The 12,107-nt window shown below is 32.1% G+C and overlaps 1 protein-coding gene and 1 long non-coding RNA gene across 2 annotated transcripts; one reads left to right on the top strand and one right to left on the bottom strand.

Annotated features, from left to right (window-relative positions):
• Positions 1–465: 465 nt before the first annotated feature.
• On the bottom strand, positions 466–6,366 carry LOC146993945 (uncharacterized). Its single transcript, XR_015043943.1, has 3 exons — positions 6,264–6,366; positions 3,633–3,722; positions 466–607 (listed from the first exon to the last, which is right to left on the bottom strand). It is a non-coding gene; the product is annotated as an uncharacterized LOC146993945 (long non-coding RNA).
• Positions 6,367–10,062: 3,696 nt separating this feature from the next.
• Positions 10,063–11,298, top strand: LOC118206135 (uncharacterized protein F54H12.2-like). The gene has a single exon (XM_035378396.2). The coding sequence runs from the start codon at positions 10,063–10,065 to the stop codon at positions 11,296–11,298; it is 1,236 nt and encodes a 411-aa protein (XP_035234287.2).
• The last annotated feature ends 809 nt before the right edge of the window (positions 11,299–12,107 follow it).

Raw genomic sequence — 12,107 nt, 5'->3', positions numbered from 1 at the left:
TACCTTAAACTGTGATTATATATAACAAATGCAGTGAATTATAGTTAAAAAATAGTGAAAATATTTATATTTCTGAACTATTTCATATATAATATTTTCAGTTTCGCATATGTGGCAATTTAAGAACTTTTTTACGAATACCAATTTTTTTAAATATCTGCAAATTTTTGTATCTTCAAGGAAAGCTTATTCTTTCACCTTTAGTATATAAGTAATGGTAATTTACCAGATAAAATTACTTAATGGGGAATACAGAAAAATATCTAACCACTTACCTTTGTGACTTCATCTGCAGAGACTAAAAAAGTAGTTCACCTAAATCTACTATAATAAATATTTATAATAATGCTAAATTATGCAATATCTATTAATATAACAAATTTTTGTAAAGCTATTTATTTGGATGAAAAATAAACACATTCAGAAATTTATGGCACTATACTATGATTAACAGAGGAAAAACACTTTTCAAAATTCAAAATAGTTTTTATTAATCCAATTTATCACATTTTATTTGAATTCATAAAAAACAATCTTATATCCATGTATTCTTATGTATATAAGAACTCTTGATAAATTGGATCTCTGTCATTGCCTTTCACAGCACCTAAAATAAAAAAACACTCACAATTACTATATGTGAATAATTAAATTTAAACAAATGACTATTAGAATGCAAATTAAAGGAAGCATTTAAAATATTTTAACATTTAGTACCTATAAACAGAGTAGCAATTATTTGATTTTTCGATTATAGTAAAATAAACATGGGGGATGCCTTTTAAAATTTTTTATGTCAGAAAATAAACTCAAACCACCAGCTGAACATATGAGCAGTTTTATCAATCAGCCACTGGTAGGTAACCTGGATACTGAATCAACATATACAGTTGCCAAGATAAAGAGAGAAACAAAATTATGATAATCACATCTTACCTATTCATAAAACTATTTTAAATTTAATGTGTAGGCAAGTCCAAAAAGAGTGAAAATGAATTTATTTTGCAACACAAAGTAAAGTCTTGCAGGAGCAAAAAAAACTTGTTTCATGAGATTGGCAAGTAAAAAATAATTAACTGCATCTGGTAACATTTATCTGACAACACATAAGTAATTGTTAGCTACGTGCAGAAAATAAAATCTGATCAGGGGCATAGCTAGAGGGGGGCAAGGGGGGGCATCTGTTCCCGGGTGCAGAATCCAAGGGGCGCCAAACTGATGTTAGAACATTTTAGAATTAAATGTTTTCCATTCTTGGCAAGCAGTAGGGGGCGCGAAATCTTCAGTTGTCCCTGAGCGCTGAAAACCCTAGCTATGACTCTGAATCTGATCATGTTAATGCAATTTTAAACTTTTGAATTTAACTGCAGAAATTTACCAAAGAAGTACTTGTAACAGTAGTAAATGAAGGTGTGGCTAATCTTTACTGTATGATACACCTTGGTTTCTGTCTGAAAAAAAAATCGCAAAGTGGTATTGGTTGTTTGTGAAATGTGGAAGCCCATTGCATCTAATAAGTTTTTCGGTAACCCTAATGTTGATAATGTTGGCGAAAGTAGCCTTTGGGAAAAAAAAAAAAAAAAAAAAAAAAAAAAAAAACTTTTTTTTGTCAATAAAAAGGAGTTATTTCTGCAAATACTGCCAACGTGCTGTGATAAATTTAGTTTGGGGCTACTTTTTTTAATAGTAAACCTTTTGTACGGTCCGAGATTTTTAGTTCTTACCATTCTTTTCAATTGCTGTGTTTGGTTGCACGGAAGTGGTATGGTCTTGTATTTTGAACATGCTATTTATTATTTTGGTATGGGTACCATCGTTTGAGTATGTCTGAGGTGACTAAGAGACGAAAAATTTAATTGAATTGCTTACCTGGAGGATGGTGGTGGGAAGCCTAAACATATGCATGTGAAAAAGCTATGTTAAAAAAATGACGTTTCATTTATTTTTTTGTCTCTGTGTGTTAATTTTTGTTAGAAGATTTGTTGTTTAATGTTTTTATGTTAGGAAATATGTATTTTTGGTAACTTATTCCTCTCTGTGTATTTTTGGTTGTCTGTGTGTTAAGACAGAGGCAAATTTTTTCTGGTAACTATGATATTTTTAACTTTCTGATTTTCTTAAAGTGAAAATAGATCAATGTGTACATGGACAAAGTTAAGGCAGTGCACAATGCCCAGTTTGTGCAGTTCTCTGTTTTAATAGGTCGATGTGTACATGGACACAGAGTTTGTGTATGTCTTTGACTTCTTATTTTGGTTTTGTGTAGCGGCCACCTTGAAATTGGTGCCGATCCTCTCAGGTGACGATCTTGATATAAAAAAAAGAAACGATTCGCCAAGGGTTACAGTAGAGTAAATTTTCACCAAAGATGTTCTACCATAATTACCATTTCAGTGGTTTAAACACTAGTGGAGCAGTATGCAGAGATGAAGATTTGAGTTTTGTTTACACAGCATGATGGTTTAGGCACTCCAGCCATTACAGTGAACAAAATTATAATAAACATAGCCACAATAATTGTCTATAAATATTGATGTATAACACTGCATTAACTAATATATTTCTTATGCTAGTATATACAGAATCCTTAATCGAAGGGAAAATCAGAAGTCTGTGCATGAATTTTCCTTTAACTGAAACATGGATTTGACCATACAAATCTCAGTCTTACGGGACATGCCACACTATGCAGATAGACAGTAAAAAGTGCTTGTGTTGTTTTTATTTGTTAGAGGTATGAAATAAATATACTTCTAGATTTTAATTCTTTCTTTTCTTGTTTTACATTTGGATTACCTATCAAAAAGTAACGAATTTTGATATTATTACAATATCGGAGTTAAAATAACAATTATTGGACATGTTAAAGTAATGAAAATTTTAAATTAGGTTAAAAAGACCCTTAATGTGGCATATTTTTGAATTAAACTCTATCGACATTAAAAACAACAAAACATCCCTCTTTATTAAGGACTTTAATTAACTAATTTTAAATACGGAGCTATGAATGAATATTTTTCCCTTGCATGTTATAATAACTGAAACAAAATTACTCTGATACAGTCAAAATTCCTAAATGCAAGTACATAAAATTTACTTTAGCAATTTAAAGAGATGAGACACACTGAACACATGAATAAATTTCTATCAAAGAATAATTTATTAAATTTGGCCCGTTCCATAGTAAACTTTAACCATTAGATTACATTATTACACCATGTTATCAGTTTGAAAAACAAGTCATATGCCAGATCTTGGATGTAAAAGAAATGCACAAAATAATATACAAATTATTGAAAAATGATGTATACCAATGTTTATAGATATGATTAAATGTAACAGAAAATTTACTGTCACAAGCACCTTTTTAAGTGAAATGTATTATTTTAACATTTTACAATATTTAAGGTATGGCATTAAATGCAACATTATGTGCCTGGATATAAGTTAGTAAATTAAAAAATAAATAAATAAATAAATAAAAATAATAATAATCAAAGAATGAATGTCATGAAAAATTTCAAAAACAAGCAGAATTTAATTTAGAAGACCTTTAGACACTTATGATAAATAAATTTGAGAATTCTTCACAAAAAATTAAATTATAATTAACTAAAACCAGTTTGACTGACCTTCTACAAAATCCTTCAGCTGCAATTTTTTCTAGCTTGAAAACCAAATTCTTCTCCACATGGTAATAACATCTTAACCAGTTGAAATTCCTGCAGAAAGTTTGATAACACAGTAATAGAATTAATAGAATAGAAAAATTAACACAAAAGTATAGAACATCATTTAAACTTAACATTATTACAAATTTTGGTGCTTTCTGACTATCTGCAAAGCTGTGAAAATTGGCAAAATGGTTAGTTTATGGTTCACATCTACTGCTCTGTTCACAAGTAGTAATTCAAATAAGCACTTTTTAAGAAACAAGAAATTTTAGGATGCACACACACAAAAATATATACATTGGGTCAATATTCATATATTTTTCATCCAATGGAATACTATTCAGAAATAAAGATTAAATATAAAGCATGTAAATACATGTGTGTGGTATGCATATTCATAGTTTGCTATTATCGTGTGCATACTCTTGCTGTTTTAGCATAAGTTGAAGCTGTGAGGGCAGATGATAAGAAAGTATCAGAATTTTTCATGTATAAGAAAAGATTGCCCTGACAATAGTATCTCAATTGTTTAGCACTGACATTTACATAGCGCATTAGAAATATATAGTAATATATGTATAATAAAAAGATAATTGCATATTATTAATTCATTTTTTTAAATGCCAAACTTTAACAATTCTTTCACATATAATTAAACAGAATTCTTTCACATGAACATCTAAAATCCATTCTTAACTAAAGAATAAATAATAAAACCATGTAAATTTCTTATCAAGCCCATCATTTCTGAAATGTCTACTTCTGAAAGTTCCCAGCATTTCTCAATATATTATTAAATTACTAAACTAAGCATCAATGATCGTCATGTTCGCTAATGTGGCAATATCTTTCACACTTCTTTGTTACCACAAGTAACAAGTAGGCTTCAATAAATCTTTAACTGTTACATGCTACTTTTGTCTAAAATTTGTACAAATAAAATTAAATGAGCTCTTTATAATATGCTCAAAGAAATAATTTTGTATGAAAATTTGTAAGTTATATATTGGCCTGATTAATGATTCAGGAAATAATTCAGGTTTTCAAAGTGCTTCCAATAATTCAAATTTCAGCTTGTGTCAAAATAAAATTTATAACACAAAGATAAGCAAATTTCCTTATGAACAATGCATTTCAACATTATTCAATCACTGGCAATCACACAGTACTGATTGCTTCAATAAGCTTTACTGTAACTGTGTTATTTAAAAGACTGTAATGTTTTAATTATTTCCTTAATTAAAACATTACAGTCTTTTCCTCCTTCTAACACCAAAACAAAAACCCAGATAAGAAATATAAATATATCAGTAAAAATAAATTATATTATTGAATGACACTTTACCTTAATTACACTTATGCATATATTATTTTATTTTAAATTATTTCAAAATCAAAGAAGAGAAGGGGGAGAAACTTTAATATTGACATTTCTAAAATGATATAAATATTAATCATTTAGTACAGTTTGTTATTTCAGGCAAAAAGAATTCACTTTTCTGGATAGCATTTATATTTCCATCTCACTTTCAATGAAACATTAACAGAAATGCATATAATTTAAACACCAGTTTTTTTTATTTATCAGACAGATTATGTCAACTCGAAAAAACCTATCGGTAAAATTCGGTAGTAATAATTCTGAATGTTAGGCAACTTGCAAGATTCAACAAAAATTATCAATACTTTTATTATAATGACAATACTACAGTAACAAGAACATAAAATTAAAGTGCATATAACTATAAAATAAGCCAGCATATAATAATGGTGCATTGGTTTCTAAAACAATGGGCTCGATGAAAAAAGACATGTATTATGGTAGCTATTCATATTCTTCAGCTTTCCTAATATTCTCATGTTCACTTTACATAACTAAAGTATCTAAAATACAATAAAAATGCAAACAATATTTATGAGAAAATGTTAAAAGCAATCATAAGCATTTGATTGAATGACCATATTTTGTCTTCCTGCAAGTCGAATCTTAAAATGATATGCAGTTTGAAAAATGCTTAATCCTTTTATAAAATATTCAAAAAAGATTAAAAAAAGGTACTGTTCTGTTATCAGGACCGGGTTCAGAATTGTATTTATGTATGCTTGTATATTTGTATGTTTGTGTGTCTACATATACACATCTATGCACATACTTACGAACACAGGTTCATACATTTCCGATTCTGGTCCCAATAACAGAACAGTACCCCAAAAAAAACTTGAATTACAAACTAGATTAGGATAATGTTTCAACCATACATATTTTGGACAAAACAATGCAAACTCTTATTTTTATACAATTGTTCAAACTATTTAACATAAATTTATTGCTGCAATAAAATAATAAGCAATCTGATCACACATATTATTTTGAAACTGAATGCATAAACTAGACTAAAAAAAATTCACTCATAAACATTTGGATAGCAGGGCAAATTAGATATTTGAAAAGACAGCCAGCCATTGAGATACACGTAATTCACGACAGAATGGTACCAATTCATAAAGCTGCGAAACATTTAACAGTCAAAATGACATAAATTCGAAAAGCAAAAAAAGTAAACATACAAGTATTGCAACTGAACTTACCTTTCATGCAACAAAAAATATCCACACAAGTTAACCTCACGCGCAGCCATTTTGGATTTCGTTTCAAATCAGACAGATGTTTACGGATTTGCGGAAGAATACGAGGAAGTAGTAGTTTGCCGGATACAATGTGCAATGACGCGAAAGAATATAGTTCTGTAGAACTTCCTACATTATTCCGTAATAAACAGTACTATTTCCTAATTTTTTCTTTATCTAATTAATTAATTAATAGGGAAATAGTTAAATAATGCCGAATTCATTTTTAATGAAATGTAAAATTTTGCATGTATGGGACGACCACCTTCCATCCAATATTTCTGAGAATATAAACAAATTTTGGAATCTGAGAGTATCAGTAAATAAATATATAGAATATCGCCTCTCAAACGACCACTTCTGAAAGTGACCAATAGTTCTGAGATTATAAATAAATATTGATATTAAGCACTATTTCTATAAGACGACCATCTCTATATAAGACCAAAGTTTCTAGAATCTTGGATAGTCATCAGAGATGTATCTTTAGTGCGAAATTATCGCACGACTGTAATTCAATATCAATAACAGATCGCGCGATTGAAAAACATTTTCTGTCCTGTAATTAGAGGAAAAAAATTTTCCTTATGAGGTATTTCTCCCGCTTTCCTAGCGTGCCTTCGTGGTGTAATAGTTCTGCACGCTGGGCCGGTATTTCAGAGGTCCGTGTTTCGATTCACGGCGAAGGCGGTTGCTAATTTTTCATCTCTACGTCTTCCCAAAAAAATCCTAATGTCTCTACAGTGGCGCCCGAAATAAAAAGGTGTTGGATGAGGTATATCCACACCCAGGATTTAGTGATTGGATCCCCTTAAAAAAAAGTCGGCCTTTAAAAAGAGAAGTAATATAAGGTATTTCTCCCGCTTTCCTAGCGTGTCTTCGGCCCACCAGCGGCCGAGCGGTAAAGTCGCTGAACCCTGGTAGTGCGATCCGAGGTTCGAATCCAGCGAACGGGCTGGCTGCATGGGTGTTTTCGTGGTTTTCCCCACGTGTAACGTGTATATGAGCCAGTTTCCCTTAGAAAGTCCTCCATGAAGACATCCCTCCCCTTAGGCAGATAGCCCTAGTGTGCTTTGCCATAATTAAATACACCACCACCACACCTAGCGTGTCTTCGTGGTGTAGTGGTTCTGCACACTGGGCCGGTATTCCAGAGGTCCATCCTTCGATTCCCGGCGAAGGCAGTTGCTAATTTTTCATGTTTCCTGCTTCCAAAAAAATACCTAATGTCTCTATACCCAAATTTAAAAAAAAATTCGTTTCCGTAATTAAATATATCTATATCTAATTTTACCTATATTTGTAGTAGGGTTTGTAATCTGTAAGTAATTATACATGTAATTTATACATTTTTTATAAAAAAAATATGTTATTTAGAATTTTGCAAATATTCTAGAAAATGCTAATCCATTGAAAAAAATCTTTTCCATGACTAAAGAAATTTTTAAAAACGTCAGAAAAAATAGCAGTTAAAATTAATAACAAAATAACAAGAATAAATCATCAATCATATCAATATTTTTAATGTACAGCATTTAGAAACTACTTAGTAAAATACATATGAAAAATAAAATAATGTGCAAGTTTCAGATGTGCAATGTCAAAACTCTGAGATCTGAGAATCAACATCTTCAGGACATCCTGTCATATCCCGGGACATAGCGACTTAAATAAGACATCCTCAGGATGTTAAATTACGATCTCCTCAGGACATCTGAGAATCAACATCCTTAGGACATCCTAACTATGTCCCGGGATATTGCGACTTAAATAGGACATCCTGAGGATGTTTTGTGCTATGGGGGGAGTGTCAAATCAGCTCTTGAATATATTTTTAGCGAGAGAAAACCACATGTGTTACAGACTGACAAAGGTAAAGAGTATAAGAATAAAATCGTTCAAACTTATCTTAAAAAAGACGAAGTTCGTTTTTTCACAACTGAGAACAGTACAGTAAAGGCAAGCATCATCGAACGATTTCACAGAACCCTCAAAAGCAAAATGAGGAAGTACTTCAGTGAAATGAATACATATCGTTATATTGACGTAATAGATAAATTAATTCACAGTTATAATCATACCTGGCATCGCTCTATTCAAACTGAACCAGCGAATGTCAATAAACACAATGAAAAACAAGTGTGGAATCAATTATATAAAGACTTACCTAAACCTCAACCTAAGCTCAAAGTGGGAGATACAGTGCGCGTTAGCAAATTAAAAATGATTTTTGAAAAAGGCTATGAAAGTAACTGGACAAGAGAAATATTTACGATCCATGAAATCCTTCCTAGAAATCCACCTGTTTATCGACTTAAAGACCTTACTGGAGAAGTCATTGAAGGAACCTTTTACGAAAAGGAACTGCAAAAAATTTTAGATTCGGGATATTATCTTGTTGAAAAAGTGTTGCGAGAAAGAAAGAGAAACGGTGTGGCGGAATACTATGTGAAATTCGTAGGTTATCCACCAAAATTTAATGCATGGGTGACCGATGTGAAAAGAATATAAAAACTCCACATCGTATAAAGAATCGTCATTTGCCAAGATGTCTTTCTATATGACGTTACCTAGTGATAGCTCTCAACGTTATTTTCCAGAAAATACTATCTCTCATTTCATTACTCAATTGCCTGTACCCATATCTTTGAACGGGGAATGGGAAGTTGGTCTTTCTGAGATCATTTACCCGCATACCTGGTACAATATTAACAAAGACAACAATCTCTTTGGCTTTGATTTGGGTGACTCTTCAGGTGTAAGGGAAGTTGCCAATAGAAAAATACCACCAGGATGTTACGAAAGTGTCTCAGATCTCTTAAAGGCCATGACTTTAGCATCAATTAAAGATAAAATATCCTTACAGTATGATCGTTCAACAAAAAGAGTAAAAATTGTCACGTAAAATGGAGCTCGGTTAATCTTTTATGATTCGGGGTTGGCAAGTTTATTAGGCTTCGAACCGCAGATTGTCGAAGGTACTTGGAATAGTCCATATGTGGGGGATCTGCATTCAGCTTATACATTACTTTATGTGTATAGTGACATCGTTTCGCCTCAGATTGTTCATAATGTGCAAGCTCCCCTCTTAAGAGTCGTGACAGTTACCGGAAAAGATGGCGATACCGTAAATGTACATTACGACAGACCGCATTATGTACCAGTAGCAAGAAATTCATTTAATACAATCGAAATGGAAATCCGGCTCAATTCAGGTACATTCGTTCCTTTTGAGAGGGGTAAGTTAATTCTTGTGCTTCATTTCCGAAGGCGACAAATCCTATAAATATGACAACAGAAGAGAAAAGTTTTATTTGTAAAAAAGACATCAAGATGCTCGTACCATACGAATGTTGTGCTGAAAATTATGAAAATCATTATCAAACCGTCTCGGGGCTTCCTTATTACCAAGGTCAACCCTATCAAAAGGGCTATGGTCTCGGTGGATTTTTTCACAGTCTATTTCACTCTGCTATGCCTTTGTTTGTGAAAGGAGCCAAAACGGTGGGAAAAGAAGCTTTGCGCACCGGAGCTCTCATTGCAAATGATGTGTTGGCAGGTGAAAACATTAAGTCTGCTGCTAAACAGAGAGCCAAAGAGGCTGGAAAAGTATTAGCGGCAAAAGCTATTCGTAAAGCCCAGACCATGGTTGGTAGTGGTAAGTATAAAAAGAAAGCGAAAACTGTCCCCCGAAAGCTGTGAAGCAGAGAAGCTCTCCGAAAGCTGTGAAGCAGAGAAGACGTGATATTTTCGATTCATAATGACTTTTATCATGAAAGATTCCCCTGAATGTGTTAAATCCGAATTAGAACGTTTTCATTTACCTGGAACTCATACGGCGATTCAAAGCGGTCAATGGGTTCAGTTTCATCCTCTATCTAATGTATTTGACGGAGGTCCCGTAGAATTCGATATTTCAGGCAGTGGAGAAGATTATATTGAACTGTCACAAACACAACTCTACGTGAGAGCAAAAATAATAAAAACGAATGGTTCACCTCTGGATAAAGATGCTAGCATCGGCCCAGTAAATTTATTCCTGCATTCTTTATTTTCTCAGGTGGATGTCACATTAAACGAACGACTGGTGTCTTCTTCTAGTAACACATACCCATATAGAGCTTACATTGAAACTTTGCTCAATCACGGCTATGATAGTAAAACTTCAAAACTGACAGCTGAAATGTATGACAAAGATCTAGAGAAGCGATCTTCCTTTTTCAAACTGAGTTATACTGTTGATATGATTGGTGGCATTCATTTTGATTTATTTCATCAAGAAAGGCTTTTATTAAATATGGTGGATGTTAAATTAACTCTTATCAGAAGCAAGCCGGAGTTTTGTTTGCAAGGAAAAGCAGGCCATAAAGTGGTTTTAGAACATGTATCTCTTTTCGTGAGAAAAATGCGTGTGAGCCCTGGAGTTATCCTAGGTCATGCCAAAGCATTAGATAAGAGTAATGCCAAGTATCCTATTAATAGAGTATTATGTAAAGTCTATTCCATTCCCCAAAATAGCATGTCCTTGATACAAGACAATGTTTTTGTTGGTCAGATGCGTCAAAGAATTGTAATTGGATGTGTTGATAGCGGAAATTTTGCCAAGTCACCATTTGAGTTTAAACATTATTACCTGAATTTCATTGGAGTGTACGTCGACGGACAGCCTGTGCCTTACAATCCACTGGAACCAAATTTTGATAACAACAATTATATTCGAGCTTATCCTAGCCTGTTTTTCAATAAATCCCAGCAAGATAAAAGCATTTTTATCTCGAGAGAAGACTATTTACAAAGTAACGTGTTATTTGGTTTCGAATTATCACCAGACCTTTGTGATGGAGAGCATATGAATCTCATTAAGCATTCTAATCTACGGATTGAGTTAAAGTTCAGCCAACCTCTCGAGCAAACCGTGTGTGTGATTATCTTTGCAGAATTTGATAACGTGATTGAAATTAATAAATCGAGGAACATCATTTTTGACTTTAACTGATGGATGGTCGTATTATACAAGACATTTTATCTCGTGAAGCAGCAGCTGTCTTTCGAGGAGTTTATCCAGCAGATAAAATACCTCCCTTAATTAAAAGATCAGCCATCGTTGTGAATACAGACAAGTCCACAGAACCTGGAGCGCATAGGGTAGTCTTTTTTCAAGATGAAGAATTAGAAATTTTTGATTCTTATGGACAATCTCCAGATGTTTATGGATTTCACTGTTCAAATGTAAAATGGAATAATATTCTATTACAGAGTGTAACTTCTAATGTATGTGGAGCATACTGTATTTATTATGTATTGAAACGAAGCCAATCTATGTTTGCTATTATTGAAAATTTATGTAAAATGAGTGATTTTAACCTGTATTAATTTGTGAAAAAAACTTATGGTGTAAGAATGATTTTTTAACAATAAAATATTTGAAATGTATTTTTTCTTTTGTGTTTTATTTTTCTGACTGAATAAATTTTTTCAACTTATATAAAAGCATATTGAGTTTTAACTATAATGACAACGAAACGTTTTCATATGAAGAACAACACAAATAACACTTTTCGACCTAAAAAAATAAAAGTGGAGATTTTTCGACCTAAAAATATCTAAATGAATTTTTTTCGACTTTTCAAAATCAAAGTGTAAATTTTTCCCCTTACATTTTGAATTTAACATGGGTTTTCCCATAGGCAAAATAAAAGTGGAGATTTTTCTCCCTAAAAAAATTAAAGTGAAACTCTTTTGACCTAAAAAAATCTAAATGAATTTTTTTTCGACTTTATAAAAACAAAGTGTAACTTTTTCCTC

This window comes from Stegodyphus dumicola, chromosome 11 (genome assembly GCF_044657685.1).
Source record: "Stegodyphus dumicola isolate Sdum_Otavi_A_Nest chromosome 11, ASM4465768v1".
In the NCBI taxonomy this organism is placed as follows: Eukaryota; Metazoa; Arthropoda; class Arachnida; order Araneae; family Eresidae; genus Stegodyphus; species Stegodyphus dumicola.
This window is presented reverse-complemented; position numbering and strand designations above follow the sequence as displayed.

Coding starts and splice junctions, on each gene's coding strand:
- LOC118206135 (XM_035378396.2), top strand. CDS start 10,063: ATGACTTTTATCATGAAAGATTCCCCTGAATGTGTTAAATCCGAATTA.